At 52.9% G+C, this 18,301-nt stretch overlaps 1 protein-coding gene across 2 annotated transcripts; it reads left to right on the top strand.

Annotated features, from left to right (window-relative positions):
- Positions 1 to 6,457: 6,457 nt before the first annotated feature.
- ADAMTSL4 (ADAMTS like 4) lies at positions 6,458 to 17,601 on the top strand. 2 transcript variants are annotated; one of them, XM_066268035.1, is made up of 18 exons: positions 6,458 to 6,579; positions 8,945 to 9,043; positions 9,258 to 9,315; positions 9,611 to 9,966; positions 10,163 to 10,844; positions 11,080 to 11,182; positions 11,918 to 12,054; positions 12,409 to 12,613; positions 12,824 to 12,996; positions 13,124 to 13,235; positions 13,329 to 13,514; positions 13,697 to 13,826; positions 14,133 to 14,337; positions 15,197 to 15,373; positions 15,670 to 15,876; positions 15,984 to 16,163; positions 16,439 to 16,583; positions 16,736 to 17,600. In XM_066268035.1, exons 2-18 carry the CDS (start codon positions 9,024 to 9,026, stop codon positions 16,870 to 16,872), a joined length of 3,213 nt encoding a protein of 1,070 aa, XP_066124132.1. In that variant the 5' UTR covers positions 6,458 to 6,579; positions 8,945 to 9,023; the 3' UTR covers positions 16,873 to 17,600. The 2 variants fall into 2 exon arrangements, with proteins under 2 accessions (XP_066124132.1, XP_066124133.1); XM_066268036.1 differs by lacking the exon at positions 15,670 to 15,876 and having other exon boundaries at positions 16,736 to 17,601.
- Positions 17,602 to 18,301: the final 700 nt, after the last annotated feature.

Raw genomic sequence — 18,301 nt, 5'->3', positions numbered from 1 at the left:
CCACAATGGGCAGAGCATCGCCCCCTGGAGGGCAGAGCGTGGCCCCTGGTGGGCGTGCCGGGTGGATCCCGGTCGGGCGCATGCGGGAGTCTGTCTGACTGTCTCTCCGTTTCCAAGCTTCAGAAAAATGAAAAAAAAAAGAAAAAAAAAAAAGATGTGCACCTGGGTTCAAACCACTTAACACAGGGATCGAAGTATGGACAGTTTTGGAAACTTAATGGCTGTCAAGGTTATATCTGATCAATTCATTCAATTCCATAAACATTTACTGAACATTTCCTGTTTTCAGAATGCCGATGGACAGACACATGGCTCAGGGTGGTGCCCAGGCAAAGTCTGTCACCGAGGAGCCCAGGACCAGCTGAGAGACATTAGTAGATTAAAATTTGGAAATCCAATCAAGAAGAATTCTGGCTTTGGGAGCTTCTGACCAAATTCTAGGAGACCAGAATATCCATCCACATCTTAGTCCGCATCTCACCCAATGGGTCATATCCTGTTTCTCCATCATTTCATCACCCTAGAGCCAGCTCAGCCATGACACGGTGAGACAACAACCAGAAAGTGCTGAAATGTGGCCAGAGCTGAAGCGGTGTTCACCCTTTCGCATTCATGGGCTCATCCCCCAAGCATTTACTAAATACCTACTATGTGCAAGGTGAGGTAGTAGACATAAAGGTAAACATGGCCAGGTGGTCCCCCCCTTCTAGGGGGGGGATTCTCTACAAGGGTAGAGAATAGGGCTCAATAGGCTGTTGTGCACAATCATACTGTTGTGGAGTGAGCTAACTGGGCCAAGGCAAAGCCGATTCTTCTGGCATAGGTCAGAAGAATGGCATCAGTAAAAATAAATAAATAAATAAACAAATAAATAAAAACGGTGTGAAATAACGTGACAGGACATTGGGAATCAATGGCTGGAGGCCAGCCTGGTGTATAGTAATTGGGAATGGATTGGCTCCTCTGGAACAAAGGAATTGAACAAATCATGATGGCAGAGAGGCAAACACCAGCCTTTTTTGTGTGTGTATGTCCGTGTGGCAGAGACAGAGAGAGTCAGAGAGAGGGACAGATAGGGACAAACAGACAGGAAGGGAGAGAGATGAGAAGCATCAATTCTTCGTTGCAGCTCCTTAGTTGTTCATTGATTGCTTTCTCATATGTTCCTTGACCAGGGGGCTACAGCAGACTGAGTAACACCTTGCTTGAGCCAGCAACCTTGGGCTCAAGCTGGTGAGCCTTGCTCAAACCAGATAAGCCCGTGCTCAAGCTGGTGACCTCGGGGTCTCGAACCTGGGTTCTCCACATCCCAGTCCGACGCTCTATTCACTGTGCCATCACCGCCTGGTCAGGCTAATGGGTCACCTTTTAAAAAAAAATTATTTATTTATTCATTCATTTTAGAGAGAGGGGACAGAGAGAGAGAGAGACAGAGAGAGAGAAGAGAGGAGCAGCAGAAAGCATCAACTCCAGGCAAGCCCAGGGTTTCAAACCGGCAATCTCAGCATCCCAGGTCAATGATTTACCCACTGTGCCGCCATAGGTCAGGCCAAACACCAGGCTTTCTGAAAATGGTTGCTAGGAGCACAAACCAAAAGGACAGATTCCGCCTGACCAGGCGGTGGCGCAGTGGATAAAGTGTCAAACTGGGATGCGGAAGACCCAGGTTCGAGACCCCGAGGTCGCCAGCTTGAGCGAGGTCTCATCTGGTATCTGGTTTGAGCCTTGAACCCAAGGTCGCTGGCTCGAGCAAGGGGTTACTCGGTCTGCTGAAGGCCTGTGGTCAAGGCACATATGAGAAAGCAATCAATGAACAATTAAGGTGTTGCAATGCGCAACAAAAAACTAATGATTGATGTTTCTCATCTCTCTGTTCCTGTCTATCCCTCTATCTGACTCTCTGTCTCTGTAAAAAAAAAAAAAAAAAGGACAGATTCTCATCAGTTTCTGGCCCCACCTGTACCCATCAGTATTACGTTGGAGTAGGAACGTCTCACAGGAAACATTAATTAGGTAGCAATGTTATTTAATTCAACACAAATACAACTTCCTTACTTTACTTCCAGAAAAAATATTACACGAACTAAGCTAAATTTTTTTTTTAATTTTTTTACAGAGACAGAGAGAGAGTCAGAGAGAAGGATAGACAGGGACAGACAGACAGGAACGGAGAGATGAGAAGCATCAATTACTAGTTTTTCGTTGTGCATTGCGACACCTTAGTTGTTCATTGATTGCTCTCTCACATGTGCCTCGACCGCGGGCCTTCAGCAGACTGAGCAACCCCTTGCTTGAGCCAGTGACCTTGGGTCCAAGCTGGTGAATTTTTGCTCAAACCAGATGAGCCCATGCTCAAGCTGGCGACCTCGGGGTCTCGAACCTGAGTCTTCCGCATCCCAGTCTGACCTTCTATCCACTGCGCCACCGCCTGGTCAGGCTAAGCTAAATTTTTTAATGTTTCACTTGCACACAACATATACAGATAATAGCTTCTAATTGTGAGATTTGGGGCAAATTACTGAATTTTTCTTTGTCTTTGTTTCCAAATCTGTTATGATGAAGACTGTACACAGGGTAAGTCTTATATATGTGTCAGCTATATTATTATTATTATTATTATATATTTTTAGATTTTATTTATTCATTTTTTAGAGAGGAGAGAGAGAGAGAGAGAGAGATGGGGGGGGGGGACGGGGAGCATCAACTCCCATATGTGCCTTGACCAGGCAAGCCCAGGGTTTTGAACCAGCAACCTTAGCATTCCAGGTCGATGCTTTAGCCACTGTGCCGCTACAGGTCAGGCTTATTATTATTATTGACAACAAGAAATCACTGCATAAGCTCAAAGTCAGACAAATACTCAGCCTGGCCCTGCAATTTGTCCTTTATCGGTCCTATCTCTAGCAATACTTTTGGGTGAACATCTACTCATTACATAATCTTTTAAGCTTCTTTTTATCCTTGAAACAGTGTCTACAAATTTTATTTGGTACTTTACAAGTTGCTGAGGCACAGAAAATTCTTTTCTTTATACAATATTTTCAGACCACCAAGTCAGGAGAAGTGACAGCTGTGTTAAATCTTGTGAGCTCTTTGGTCTGTAACCACTTCTTAAGGGAAAGGGCTACTTCTGACCTTCAGTTTATGGCAGTTACAAACGTCAAAGGTAGACATTTTCTGTCTTCCCAGCCTCCCTTCCCCTCTTTTGTCTTCAGTTCCACTTTCTTCTCCTTGCTTCCTTGTAGAGGACTGCATACCGATGGGGTGATGGGGAGCACTGAAAGTTCTCTGACCTAAAATATCTTCCTTTGCCCTGTGGACTGGGCATTTCATCACCTGCATTGTACTCTGAGGTCTGAGCTAAGAGGCTTCCCGCTCCAAGTCCAGGACTATAAATATATCTCTTGGTTAGGACTGTCACTCACCAACAGTCCCTTGACAAACTGCTCCTGGTGGGGAGAGGGGGTATTAACCTGTTATCTTCCCAAGTTCTTTAGGAACACAGGACCAAGACTGAGGCTACTTTAAGGAGTGGCACAAACTTAAGGCCTGCAGGAAAATCTGACCAACAGTCATGTTTCATGGGGTATACTTGGTGTCTTAAATATTTGTTGCTGTTTTGGTGACTTTTCAATATTTTAAAACCAAGGTCTTTTATAACTTCTCTTGAGAAACAGAAATAGAAAAACAGAAACTCTAGCAATATTGTCCTCCATCTCCACAAAATCATAGGAGTCTCAGGGGTCCCCAGCCAGCTTATCCTCTGAGCTTGGGTGGGAAAGCTGAGAAAGCAGGTCTGGGCATCTGGGACTCATTTGTCTGTTCTATAACATTCCAATTCAATTTTTTTTAAACTTGCAAATAGAAAAATACAAAACACAAATGCAAAATACAAAAAAATATGACACAAAGTAGTATGGTCCTTATATATATATTTTTTAAGTGAGAGAGACAAAGACAGAGAGACAGAGAGAGGGACAGATAGGGACAGACAGACAGGAAGGGAGAGAGATGAGAAGCATCAATTCTTTGTTCTGGCACTTTAGTTGTTCATTGATTGCTTTCTCATATGTGCCTTGATGGGGGCGGGGAGCTCCAGCCAAGCCAGTGAGCTTTGGGCTCAAGCCAGCGACCATGGGGTCATGTCTATAATCCCACACTCAAGCCAGTGACTCCGCACTCAAGCTGGTGAACTCATGCTCAAGCTGGTGACCTCCGGGTTTTGAACCTGGGTCCTCTGCATCCCAGGCTTACACTCTATCCACTGCACCACAACCTGGTCAGGCAGTATGGTCTTTATCTTAAAATAACTTAGGTATTTATTGAGAAAGCAAGATATGAATGTTGAACTTCAAATAAGGATACAATATTCTTATACTGCAAAAGCATTTTATATTTTCATTTCCCTCATCTCTCAGAGATAACATTGCTTCTGTATGTCTCCAACTAGACCCAGTTCCTTGAGGCCAGAGATTGTCATCTCACTGTACCCTCATCAGCAAGTGCCTAAGGTACTCAAGAACGTTAGGTGGGAAGACCCTGTTATTTTGTGAGGATACAGTACGATGTTGTTAGAGAAGTTATGAAGTATAATGGTCAACTAGTCTGAAAAAAACACTTTAAAATACTGAGTAGACCAAAAATACACAACCGTGGTTCATGAGTAAATGGCAAATAAAAATTTTTAAATAGTATTGAGCATTTATTACCTACTTTATGTCAGCCATTTAATAGATATTATTTATTTTTATTGATTGATTTTAGAGAAAAAGGGAGAGAGAGTGTGTGCACATGTGCAAGAGAAACACTGATTTGTTGTTCCATTTATTTATTCATCATAGGTTGATTCTTTTATGTGCCCTCACTCAAGATCTGCCTGCAACCTTGGCATAGCAGGACAATGCTCTAACCAACTAAGTTACCTGGCCAGGGATATAGTATTTACTTTTAAACATAACTTATAATACTTGCTAAAAATTCAAACAGCATAGCCTGATCTGTGGTGGCACAGTGGATAGAGCGTCCACCTGGACCCAGGACTTGCCTAATCAAGACACATGTGAGGCCCTGGCCGGTTGGCTCAGCGGTAGAGCGTCGGCCTAGCGAGCGGAGGACCCGGGTTCGATTCCCGGCCAGGGCACACAGGAGAAGCGCACATTTGCTTCTCCACCCCTCCGCCGCGCTTTCCTCTCTGTCTCTCTCTTCCCCTCCCGCAGCCAAGGCTCCATTGGAGCAAGGATGGCCCGGGCGCTGGGGATGGCTCTGTGGCCTCTGCCCCAGGCGCTACAGTGGCTCTGGTCGCAACATGGCAACGCCCAGGATGGGCAGAGCATCGCCCCCTGGTGGGCAGAGCGTCGCCCCTGGTGGGCGTGCCGGGTGGATCCCGGTCGGGCGCATGCGGGAGTCTGTCTGACTGTCTCTCCCCGTTTCCAGCTTCAGAAAAATGAAAAAAAAAAAAAAAGACACATGTGAGAAGCAATCTTGAGGTGATACTTCTCCGTCCTCCCCCTACCTCAGTTCTCTCTCTCCCCTCTCTCTGGAATCAATAAGTAAAATCTTAAAAAAAAAAAAAAGTTCAAACAACATATGAACATATAGGTAATAAAAAGTGAAAGCCTGTTTTTACCTCCCCAACCCGGAACCCCACCCAACCCACGTGCCACTGCATATTCTGAGTATGGGGTGCGTTCTTCCGGATGGGAGTGAATATAGACATATTTCCAAGTTTATAATATGTATCAGATTAGCCCCATTTTACAAATGAGAAAGCTGCAGTACAGAAAGACTTAAGTATTCATCCAAGACCAAAGAGCTGGTAACTAAGCACTGGAGCTGAGATTCACAAATCCATCCAGATCGTGACTCCTTAATCAGCTCGTTCCTTCTGGTATGCACGAGAGTAAAATTTTATGGGTGAAAAGACCGAGGCTCCTAGAGGTCCTGGAGCCGTCAGACTGCACGGTGCACGACTCAAGTCGGGAGCCGGAGGGCTCGCACGAGAGGCTGCGTAGAGGAGGGGGCCTTGACTCATGAGGGTCTGGGGGCGCATGGGCCCAGCCGGGTGCGCAGCCCCCATCTGGGGCCCAGACGCGTCCACGCCTATCAGGGACAGGCGGCACCCAGCCCCTCGGCGCCCCTCGCGGCCGCGGGCCATGGCAGGCACGGCGCTCGCAACGCTCCCTCGGAGCGGGTCGGGAGGCCAGGGTCCTGTAGTCCCGAGTCCCGGCCCGGCTCAGTGCAAGGGCCCACGGACAGTGCCAGGGTCGACGGCTGCCTCCAAACCGGCTAGGACCTCCGGGGTTTCGCCCCCTGGAGCCGTGGACCCGCCACCCCGAGTGGGTGGCCTTAGCAAACAGGGGTTGGGGTTGGAGTTGGCCGCCGCCACCCGGGACCGGCAAGGAGCGCGGGCTGGGCGCGTGGCGGGCGGAGCGGGGGCGTGGCGGGGGCGGAGCCGCGGCTGGAGGCGGCAGTGTCCAGAGGCCGGCTCAGGGGCCGCTGTGGCCGCCGCGGAGCCAGGCTACCTCGAGAAAGCGCTGGGGCGCAGAGGGGTTAACGGGCCGCCGGGGCCGCGCAGAGCAGGTACAGACCTTCCCTGGGATCCCTGGCCCCGGCGCCCACTCTCCCTGGTCCCGTTAGGCCACCCGCCCCGCGCTCTTGTGACGCCCCGCTCCTTTCTTCCCGCGGTCGCCCCCTAGCCACGACCCTGTCCCCAGGTCTTACAGCCTCGTAAGATCCTATAGTCCCCGGGGTCGAATTCCTGGGGAGGGGGCTCTGTGGAACTCGGTCCCTGTCACCCGGGAGGAGAAGCAGCCAAAATTCCTACTAAGTCATATAGTAAAGTTGGAAAACATACCCAGGACCTCGTCGCACAGGCCAGCGCCTCCCGCCCTCCCCTGGAGGTTGTGTGCCCCACCACCCTCGTCACTCCTAGAGTTGGGGGACAGGAGCGCTGGGAGGGATGCAGATGGGTGCCCGTGATCTAGCTCAGCCTGATGACTGGAAGGAAGGACATCTGTTGGGATAGTCTTCCTGGACCCAGGAATGGAGGGCCCAATGAGGATCAAGGCATTCTACCTGGCATAGGGACTTGCCATGCCAGCCCTGAAACATGCTGTCCAGCCCTCTTCCCCAGCAGCGCCACCAGTTTCTCAGAGCTCAGTCGGTCCCTCCGGAGGTGAAGGGGTTAGCCCTGCTCAGGTCTCTCTCCTCTTTGATATTCACTGGCAAGCATGGAGGTGTGGCCAGGAGGAGCCCAGGTTTGTTCAGACTAGTGTCCAGCCTGCCCACTTCTGACCCCTTCTTTCCTCACCCTGGGCAGCCAGACTCACCAGCTGAGGGACTTGAAAAAGGGTAAAAGCATAAATGTGTCCTGTTTCCATAGTGGAGGGGCTGTCACCCCCCTGCCCAGCTGTGCAGGGGAGCTGGGGTGGGACTTTTCCAGGGAGGGAGCCAGGCCTGGCTGGGGCCCCAGGAGCTCACGTCACCCCCACCCCCACCCCTCACTTCTCCAGGGAACTGCCAAAGCCAAACCCAGCTCAGAATAGGATTATGTGTACCATGGAGAGAGACGGGGAGATACAGACCTGGAGGAGCAGAGAGAGGCAAAGGCAAAGAGAGAGTGGAAAGGGGACCTTGCAGCAGAGAAGGGACATACGGTGACCATCACCCTTATCTCTCCTTCCCTTCAGCCTCAAATAACTGAGTCAGGCAGAGAGTGGAAGGTGGAACTTTGGCCCTTCTCTGGAGCTACTACCACCCGTCCCTTCCATCAGGGTGGAGTAGCTGACCTCAGTGGTCAGCCCAGCCAGGAGAAGAAGCAGCCATCAGCAATCCCTCCCAACCCCAAGCAGCTGGGATGACCTGTAGGTCAGCCTCAACCATTGTGATCTTGCCCTCAAACTCCCAAGTCCTGGGGTCTCAGGGAGGGAGTGGTGCTGAGCGTTGCTATCCCCAAGCACATTCCTGCCCTTCCTTCTGTCATTTTCTGGCCCCTGAGCTGGCCCACCTCAGCACTGGCCCCTTGGACTCCTTTCCCGGTGTGTTTCAGATCCAACAGAAGCATTTTTTTTCCCCTGGAAAGCATAACTAAGAGAGGGATGAAGAGTGGGGATGGGAAGGGCTGGTATTGAGCAGGAAGGGGCTGTGGGGCAAGAGAAAACAGTGGGAGAGTCAGGCATTGAGACCAGGGGAGGATTCCACGCTCCACTTTCCTGATTGATCAAGGCTAGACTTAGTAGGACAGACTTCTGGGCTCTTCAGAATTGCAGGCCTGTGATAGGGGAGTGACAGCAGCTGTAGCCACATCTCTCCTTCCCAGGTTCCCCTAGTCCACCATAGTCACATCTGAAATAAGCCCTCATTGAACCAATGCTGGATGCTGGCCCCAAGGGCAGGTTAAATAGCAGTGGGAAAATCACCTGCTTTTATAGGGACTAAACCATTAGCCACTTAGTCTATCGCGGGGCTAAAAGTGCTTGAGGCAAGCAGACAAGTGCCTGAGTGTTCCATATGGAGTTTAGCTAAGAAGGGAAGAAAAGGCTGGGAGGCAGGTAGGAAACAGAAAGCCCAAAGGCCTTCTTGTCAGCTCCTCGAGGGGCATCTGGCTTGTCCTCACCTGAGTCTCCCTCATCCTCCAGGAGTAGGAGCCAGATAAAGACAACCTTAAGAGAGATGCGGGTGCCTGAGCTGGCCCCAAAACAGTTCCTAGCTGGGACTAGGGAGGAGCTAAGAAGTTTCTGCGGGGTGGAGCGGAGGAGGCTGAATCTGAGCCCTCCTCCCTCTAGCCTCAGCAGCTGGACAAGGGCAACATGCCTTCTCACACTCATCCCTAGGGATGGGCCAGTCTTCCCTACTCCTCCATTCCTCACTTGAGATGTTCCTCTGAGGAGTTACCCCTCCCCACCCCCAGCTTTCTGGGGTAACCACCAGGCTTCTGTCCCTGCAGAGCATACCCCCTGAGTCCAGATGCCTAAGTAGTGTGTTTACTTCCGGTCCCTCCTATTTTGCCCCATCAAGGAGGAGCGATGGAGAAGTGGGCAGGCAGGTAAGAAGTGGGCTGCCTGGGTGGAGGAATGGCTCTGTCCCTGGAGGTGAGGAAAAGGACATCACTGGAAGGAGCAGTGGGGAAGAGATGAATAAGTTCTGCTTTCTGAGAAGTTGGCATCAGGATGTGGGAACCTGCTGGGGGTGAGGGGCAGTGTCGAAACACCAACTCTGGCTCCCATCTGACATCCTCCCACACTGCCTTTGGTTTCTAGGCCCCCATTTGGTCTGATGCTGTTTCTGTCCCTCCCTCAGCTCTGCCTGGATCAGGAGGTGAGCCAGGGACCAGAGGCTGGGTTCCTTTCACCTCCCCTGACCTCCTACCATAGCTCCAAGTCATGCCCCCATTTTCCAAAGCCTCTGAGGAGCCAGGGCCCCTTTCTCCCACACTTGGCGACCCCCTGCTTCCCTTCTTCCCAACTCCCTAACTCCTTGCCAAATTATACTCCTGCTACTGAATGTGACCTTGGGCTGGTAATAAACCTCCCTGAGCCTCGAGCATTGGACTAGAGTCTGTACGGTTCCCTCTACAATCATTCTAATATTGTCTGACCTTTCGTCCACGTAGGTGTTATCTGGACACGCTCCTCAGACACCTCCTGCAGAAGGCCTGGACCCTGAGGGCATCTGGGGTCCTTGGGACCAGTGGGCCTCTTGCTCCCAGCCATGTGGCGCAGGAGTACAGCGCAGGGGTCGGATGTGTCAGCTCCCTACAACTCAACTCCACCAGGGCCCATCCCTCCTACCTCGGCCCCCAAGACATCCAGAAATTCTGCTTCCCCAGAGTCAGGGCCCTAGACACCAAACTCCCCAAGAAACCCTCCCCCTGTACAGGCCGCAGCCTTGGGGAAGAGGTGGCCCACTCCGAGGTCCTGCTTCCCAATTAGGGAGAGCGGAGGACCAGGAGATTCAAGGCTTGAGGAGGTGAGTGGTGAGCCTGTGAGGGACAGGGTGGGTCTTGGGCAAGGGGTCGGGTTTTGGATAAAGGAAAGGGAAGGAAGGGCACATGGCTTGGGGGAGGGGCTTATCTCTCGTGCTAGGAAGTAGAGGGGGAGAGGGAAGAGGAGGCAGGGCCAGAGACAACCAGAGCTATGACCCCATGTCTGCAATACCTTCTCAGGTCCAGGGTTCGAGACCCCATCAAGCCAGGAATGTTTGGTTATGGGAGAGTGCCCTTTGCTATGCCACTCCATCGGAACCGCAGGCACCCCCAGAGGCCACCCAGAACTGAGCTCTTTCAGACCTCAGATCTTCCATCCCTGACACCAGGAACAGAGCCGTCCTCTGCAGACCACACCCCTGAAACTCAGTTCCCTGCTATGGCTCTATCTACTCACACCCTGGTCCCTCAAGCAGAACCTCTGGGCCCTGAGGCTACTCAGATAGAGGTGCCCTCTAGAACCAAGTCTGTCTCTAGACGACCCCAGCTTAGGGCCCAGGCCTCTGACACAGAATCCCTCTTATCTACCACCTCGCCAAGAGAAAGTGGCTCCTTCCACATGTACCCTCAGCCAAGACTGCCAAGTTCCCAGGGTTGGGCCAGTGCCCAGGTGGCTGAGAAACACCCTAATCCTTTCCTTTCTGTCCCTCGGGGCCGAGGCCAACAGAGTCGGGAGCACTGGAGACGGGGGGGGAATCTTCATAGGTCCCTCACAGAGTCTGCCCCCCACTACCCAGATGGCTGGTTGCCTCTGCTAAGGGCTGGCCCCCACTCCAGCTCCCAGTGGAGCCTCTTTGCTCCCAGTAGCCCTGTCCCAAGATGTTCTGGGGAGAATGAGCAGCTGAGAGCCTGCAGCCAAGCGGTGAGTTCTTCCTGGGACACCCTCCCCTCCATTACTGCTTCCCTGACCCGTGTCTGGGTCCTCAGCTTGTCAGATCTGGACCTGAGGGAGAGGGGCCTTCCATTTGACCTCCTCAGGGTAAGGGCCTTGGAGCCCCTCCATGGACCTGACTTCCTCCCTACTCCCCAAACCCAGCCCTGATCCACACCCCCATTTTCCTCCCCAGCTTTGACTCCTCTGTATCCCCCCACCTCAGCCCTGCCCCCCTGAGCAGCCAGACCCACGGGCCCTGCAGTGTGCAGCCTTTGACTCCCAGGAGTTCATGGGCCAGCTGTACCAGTGGGAACCTTTCACAGAAGGTGAGGTTTCTCACCCACCCCCTGGACAGGGTGGCTTAAGACTGGGGATGATGAAGCAGGAGACACCCACCTCTCTGTTTCTCCTCTGTATGCCCTGGTGTTTCTGCTGTGTCATATTTTCTTTCTTATTTCCCAGGGCTGGGGTGAAGAGACAGCACAGGCCTGGAAAGGAGAGAGGGTTTCAGATGGGGTCAGATGGCAATAGGTGGGTGGCAGAGGAGTCAGGTTGGGAGAGGATGTGCCCAGAGGTGCCCTTCACTGGTTTCCTCTGGGAAGACATCTATGCCAGAAGGTGAAGTAGACATGGCATAAGAGGTACAGTCAGAGAGACTCTGTTCAGTAGTGACAGCAGGGTAGGGGTATGTCATGCATCCTGGGTGGGGTTATATCACTAGCTTTCGAGTCACCATCCACTTGATTTTAGGCCTATGTCAACCTGATACCAAGATAACTCCTCATGCGCTCTGAATGCACATAATCAAAGGTTTCAAGTATTTCTCTCTTCACAACCCTGGTCTCAGGGACCTAAATTGACCCAACCCAACTTCTAAGTGACCCTCAAATAAACCTTTCAGAGTACAGAATTGTCATGTTCCCTTCATCCACAGTGACCTAGGCAACCCCAGGATGCCCAATAGCTAATATAAGCCAAGCTTCTGTTAGGGGCCTGGGGCCTTTCCCAGTTAACCTCCCACCAGGGACCCCAGCTAACCACCCTCCTACCCTGTCTCTTAGTTCAGGGCTCCCAACGCTGTGAACTGAACTGTCGTCCCCGTGGCTTCCGCTTCTATGTCCGTCACACTGAAAAGGTCCAAGATGGGACCCTGTGTCAGCCCGGAGCCCTAGACATCTGTGTGGCTGGACACTGTCTGGTGAGGATGAGGTGCATATGCACACACACAGACACACACAAATACACACAGAATCTCACTTATCATTACAACAACAAAACATCAGACTGAAGCAGAAAAGAAAAACGTTCTCACCTGCCAAGCTGGGCTGAGCAAAGCCAAGAATCGGACTGCAGGAAGGCTCCCCTCAGACACATCCAGGCTTCCCTGTGGATGGCTGGGGGGTGGGGGGTGGGCCTGACACAGAGGAACATCCTCATGGTTGGTGCAGAGTTCAAGATGCATGGAGAGCTAAGTGGTCCCAAGAGGACCAGCCTGAGGTGTGAGGTAGTGTTTGGCTTTGAAGGGCCCCTGCCTCACGCCCCTTTTCTCCAGAGCCCTGGCTGTGACGGGATCCTGGGCTCTGGCAGGCGGCCAGATGGCTGTGGAGTCTGTGGGGGTGATGATTCTACCTGTCACCTGGTCTCCGGGAACCTCACTGACCGTGGGGGCCCTCTAGGCTATCAGAAGATCCTGCGGATTCCTGCAGGAGCTTCCCGGCTCCAGATTGCCCAGCTCCGGCCCAGCTCCAACTACCTTGGTGGGCTCTCTGGGATCCCCGAATCTTGGGCTCCCCTGATTCTATTCCTAGTCTCCTGGTTTTGCCCTTCACACCGCTTGCTGCTGCAACAAACTCCAAGGGGGGGGGACCCAAGAGAGCACGGGGTTTGGGGGCTCTTGAGTGGTTCAGGAAGTGGTGGGACTGGAGGACAGTGTGACTCACTTCCTGTACCTACTCTCCCGCCTCCAGCACTTCGAGGCCCAGGGGGTCGGTCAATCATCAATGGAAACTGGGCTGTGGATCCTCCTGGGTCTTACACAGCCGGAGGAACTGTCTTCCAGTACAGCCGTCCCCCTCGAGAGGAGGGCACGGGGGAGAGCCTGTCAGCGGAAGGCCCCATGACCCAGCCTGTGGATGTCTATGTGAGCTTGGGGCCCATGGTAGCAGGAATGCTGGGAAGGGGCCTTTCCCCCAGAGGGCAGAGATGGGGGGAAGGTGAGTGAGTTGTGCCCCTTGCTTCCCCAACATTTTCTTTTTTTGTCTCCCCAGATGATCTTTCAGGAGGAAAACCTAGGTGTTTTTTATCAGTATGTCATCTCTTCACCAACTCCAAACCTTGAGAATCCTACCCCAAAGCCCCGTGTCCCCCAACTTCAGCCTGGTAAGACTCTGAGCCTTGAAGAGGGAGAGGACGAGAGGTGAGCTCCAAGGCAGTGGGAACATCTGATTGGCCTACTGGACTTTCCCTGCACAGAGATTTTGAGGGTAGAGGTCCCACCTGCTTCAGCATCCCACCCCACTCGGACCCCTGGCACCCTCCAGCGTCAGGCACGGATCCCCCAGATGCCCGCCCTGCCCCATCCCAGGATGCCCCTGGGCTCTCCAAACGGATTCTGGAAACAAGTGGGACACTCCGAGTGCTCAGCATCCTGTGGAAAAGGTACGGCAGCTCACACCAGCCTCTTTCCTGGCACAGGAAAAGTCCCCAAGTCCCCAGCTCAGCACTCTTGATCGCATACCCTAGATTGTGGGTCCATACCTTGGCTCTGTGCCAAATGTGGGTCTCCCCTGACACTGGACTCAGAGCTGTGCCACTCCTGGCTTCCATCTCATGCCCTTCAGGTGTTTGGCGTCCCATCTTCCTCTGCATTTCTCGTGAGTCAGGAGAGGAACTGGATGAACGCAGCTGTGCTGTGGGCACCAGGCCCCCAGCCTCCCTGGAACCCTGCCATGGCCCCCTGTGCCCCCCATAGTAAGTATGACCCAAAGGGAGGGTTATGGTCCTAGGAACACACAGGTGCTCCAGGTAAACACATCCTCACTGACCAGAGGGCCTCACCTGCATTCTGCATGCAACACAGATCTCCCGGCTGCAGTCAGTGTTCAATCAGAAAGGCTGACGTTTCGTAGCCAGAAGATCCCAGCAGGCTGAGCCCCACAAGGCCCCCAACTCCAGGGTCCCACCCCAGTCTGCTTCCCTCTCTCCTCACATGGCAGCCCACGTCTCCTCTTATGCCATCTATGTCTCTTTCTCTTCCCACCCTGCACATAATCACAGCTGGGAGGCCGGTGAGTGGACATCTTGCAGCCGCTCTTGTGGCCCTGGCACCCAGCACCGGCAGCTACGCTGCCGACAGGAGTTTGGGGGCGGTGGCTCCTCAGTGCCTCATGAGCGTTGTGGACATCTCCCCCGGCCCAATGTCACCCAGACCTGCCAGCTGCGCCTCTGTGGCCGTTGGGAGGTTCGTTCTCCCTGGAGCCAGGTAAGTAGGATCAGACAGCAGGCTTTTGGAGGGGTGAGCCCCAGTGAGCTAGAGCAGTAGTTTTCCTTTTTTTGTTGTTTTTGTATTTTTCTGAAGTGAGAAGCAGGGAGGCAGAGAGACAGACTCCTGCATGTGCCTGACCAGGATCCACCTGGCATGCCCACTAGGGAGTGTTGTTCTGTTTCTAGCACCTGAGGTGGAGACCATAGAGCCATCCCCAGCGCCTGGACCAACTTTGCTCCAATGGACCCCTGGCTGCGGGAGGGCAAGAGAGAGACAGAGAGAAAGGAGAAGGGGAAGGGCAGAGAAGCAGATGGGCACTTCTCCTGTGTGCCCTAGCCAGCAATCAAACCCGGGACTTCACATGCTGGGCCGACTCTCTACCACTGAGTCCAACTGATTTTTTAATCAGTAGAAACTTTTTATAAACAAGATCTCCTGTAGAACCCCAATCTTTAAGTCAGATAAGAGGCTGAACCTGGGTTGGGGCCCAGAGTCCCATGCTCACCCTACAAAGCCACGTCACAGCTGAGCCAGGGATCTAAGGCAGTCTTTGTTCAAGAGCCACAGAGCCTGACCTGTGCTGGCGCAGTGGATAAAGCATTGACCTGGAACGCTGAGATCACTGGTTTGAAGCCCTGGGCTTGCCTGGTCAAGGCACATATGGGAGTTGATGCTTCCAGCTCTGCTCCCGGTCTCTCTCACTCTCTCCTCTCTAAAATGAATAGAATAGAATCTTTAAAAAAAAAATAGAGGATTGAGAACATTCTCTATACATTAAAAAAAGAGAAAGAGTCACAGAGCTAGAGGCTAGTGAGGAAGTCTGGACCCAGCTTCCTGCATCCCCTCATCCCCTCAGTGCTCTGTGCGGTGTGGGCGTGGCCAGAGGAGCCGGCAGGTACGCTGTGTCGGAAACAATGGTGACGAAGTGAGCGAACGGGAGTGTGCGTCTGGTCCCCCACGGCCCCCCAGCAGAGAAGCCTGTGACATGGGGCCCTGTACTGTGGTCTGGTTCCACAGCGACTGGAGCTCCAAGGTGGGCCCCACACCCAAGACACCCTATCACAGCCTTTCTGAAACAGTTCAATAAACATTTCCTCAGCAAGCACCTACTACGTGCTAGACACTGCTGAGGCTGGGAACACGCAGATAAGTGAGAGAAACTTCCACTACAGCCCTTGACCTCAGCATTTTCCCTGGGGTATCCCTGGGGCATTCCCTAACTCCCAGGGTCTGGACCCAGGACACACATCGATCCTCAGCCCTGTCTCCTCCCCTCTGCATCATCAGCAGCCTCCCCTCACACAGCCCCTCTGCTCTGCTTCTCAACAGTGCTCAGCAGAGTGTGGGACAGGGATCCAGCGACGTTCTGTAGTCTGCCTGGGGAGTGGGGAGGCCGGTGGGGCAGGCCAGGAGGAAGCAGGAGGAGGAGCCAGTGAGCAGAGCTGTGCCCTAGGCAACCGTCCACCAGACATGCGGGCCTGCAGCTTGGGGCCCTGTGAGATGACATGGTGCTGGTACACAGGGCCCTGGACTGAGGTGAGCTGCGAGCTGGAAGGGGCTGCCTGTCAGTGGGTTTTCTGTGGGCAGTTGAGAGTGATCCCTACTCTTTCCCCTTTGTCCATTTGATGCTTCCCTTCCACCAGTGCTCTTCAGACTGTGGTTCTGGCACACGGCGGAGAGACATCATCTGTGTGTCCAAACTGGGGACTGAGTTCAACGTGACTTCTCCTAGCAACTGTTCCCACCTGCCTAGGCCTCCTGCCCTGCAGCCCTGTCAGGGGCAGGACTGCCAGGACCGATGGTTTTCTACGCCCTGGAGTCCGGTGAGTGCCTGGCTCTCTTGCCTTGCTCAGTGTGGACTTCCAGGGAAGGGGGGCTCCTCTCATTAAAACCATCAGTGCCCCAGGACAAGGCCAGCTGCAGTTTCACATTGTCTCACTTCCTGTACATCTGAAGGACAGGTTAGCCCTCCCCATTGCAATGTCACAATGCTCCAGGGCAGTCCCGCTCACACCCTCTTTCCAGACAGGGAGGACTGGGGTTTAGGAGGAACCTGGGACACAGCAAAGCTCTGATTTAGTAGCCGGGGTCTCCCCAGTGTTCTCGCTCCTGCCAGGGTGGAGTGCAGACAAGGGAGGTCCAGTGCCTGACTGCCAACCAGACCCTCAGCATCCGATGCCCTCTTCATCTGCGGCCTTCTAGGAGACGACCCTGTAACAGCCAACTCTGCAGCCAGCGGCCTGGTAAAGAGCCCCCTCTCCCCAGCTACCAGTAGAATGGAGTTAGCTGAAGTGTGGGGTGGAAATGAGAAACAGTCAGTGGGAGTGGGCAGCCCTCCACCAGAGGGGTGGATCTTGGTGACTATTTAGTGCCCATGGGCCTCCTCTGTCCGCAGATAATCAATGCAAGGACAGCTCTCCACATTGCCCCCTGGTGGTACAGGCCCGGCTCTGCGTCTATCCCTACTACACAGCCACCTGTTGCCGCTCTTGTGCCCACGCCCTGGAGCGGTCTTCCCCAGAGTCCGCCTGAAATGGGTCCAGGAAACCCTCTCCTCATGGTATCAGTCACCCCTCAGTCAGCTTGCTCTGTACCCTCTGGCTCTCCAGCTTGTCCTAATCTCAGCAGGGATGTCTCCCAGGGTGATTGAAGGTGTAAAATGACTGGCCGTGACTATCAATACTTGTGTTTTGGTCTGTGTGGTGGTCTATGTACACATACGGTCCCACATGTGTATCTGGCCCTACATGGATGTGTGTGTCACTGCTCACAAAAAAGTTAGGCTGAGAAGGATGGGTGAAGGGAGGCCTGTTTCCATGAGACTTTTCTAGGCTAAGATGAAAGCAAGTTTGCAGCTCCTTAGTAATCTGAGCTGCTTAGCGACTGTCGTCCGCCCCTCCTGCCCCCCATCAGTCCCAACTTTGTGCCCTAAGCCTCAGTTCTCATGGTCAGACCTCACTCTTCTAAACTGCCCCTTTATCCTCAGACCCCTTCTCCCTTACCTAGTTTCTCTATCCTTACCTCTCAGGTTAATTAGCTAGGATGGTGCAGGTCAGCCATTGCCAACCCTGCCTTACCCCGGGAAGCATGACTACCTCCCCAGAACAGGGACCAGCTGGTCAGATAATGAAAAGAGAAAGGTTAGAATAAGGCATCCTAGCCCCTTCACCTGCTCTCCACCTCCTGAAATGGTTCCTACCCCAGAACTAATTTATTTTTTATTAAATATGATTATGACAAATGAGAAACAGGCTCTTTATTGTCCTCATGGGAACCCAGCTATATGGGCCACCTACTTAAGCAGTGTGTGGTCAGAATGAAGGGTGGGAAGGGAACAGCACTCGGAGCCCAGGTGGTGTCTTGGCGGGGTAAGGCTAATGTGTGAGCCCCAGTCACCTGAGATCAGGGGCCTAGGTCAAAAGGACAGGATCCTGGTCAGCCACAGACCCTGCAGGTTGGTCACTGACCACTAGAGGTCACCACTTCTCCCAGTTTAGGTGTGGAGCTGGGAGCTTGGGTCCAGAGCTGAGGAAAAAAACCTGCCTGGTCTAGGGTGGGTTTCTTGGTAGGCTGGGTCTTTTGGTAGTCGCTTGGAATATACTAGCACTTCTTTCCATTTGGGGCTGAGCTGAAATGGCAGCTGGCTTTTCAAGGGTCTTTTTTTTTCTGTTTTCTTTCTTTGGCCCCACCTTTCTGCTTCCCTCATCCTCTCTGCTATTACCCATTTCCCTATTAAACTGTTGGTTTACTACTTTTCATAGGGTGGGGAGGAGGGAGGAAGTGATTTCCACCCCCTCCCCCTTCCCTCAGCAGAAACGGCTGGAGGAGGTGGAGCCTGGTCTGGCTCTAGGCAGAACTGGATGTCCTGCCAAAGACATTCTTCTGAAATGTCTCACCCTAGTCTTCTCCCTTCTGCTTCCCCCGCCCATTTCATCTCTCAAGGTAAATAGCTTGCTGGAGG

The sequence above is a fragment of the Saccopteryx bilineata genome, chromosome 3 (genome assembly GCF_036850765.1).
Source record: "Saccopteryx bilineata isolate mSacBil1 chromosome 3, mSacBil1_pri_phased_curated, whole genome shotgun sequence".
In the NCBI taxonomy this organism is placed as follows: domain Eukaryota; kingdom Metazoa; phylum Chordata; class Mammalia; order Chiroptera; family Emballonuridae; genus Saccopteryx; species Saccopteryx bilineata.
This window is presented reverse-complemented; position numbering and strand designations above follow the sequence as displayed.

Bases quoted from the DNA above. Each gene is read 5' to 3' on its own strand.
- ADAMTSL4 (XM_066268035.1), top strand. From the start codon at position 9,024: ATGGAGAAGTGGGCAGGCAG. The intron at 10,845-11,079 runs GTGAGTTCTTCC...CCCCCACCTCAG, and splicing joins TGAGAGCCTGCAGCCAAGCG to CCCTGCCCCCCTGAGCAGCC. The intron at 15,374-15,669 runs GTGGGCCCCACA...GCTTCTCAACAG, and splicing joins ACAGCGACTGGAGCTCCAAG to TGCTCAGCAGAGTGTGGGAC.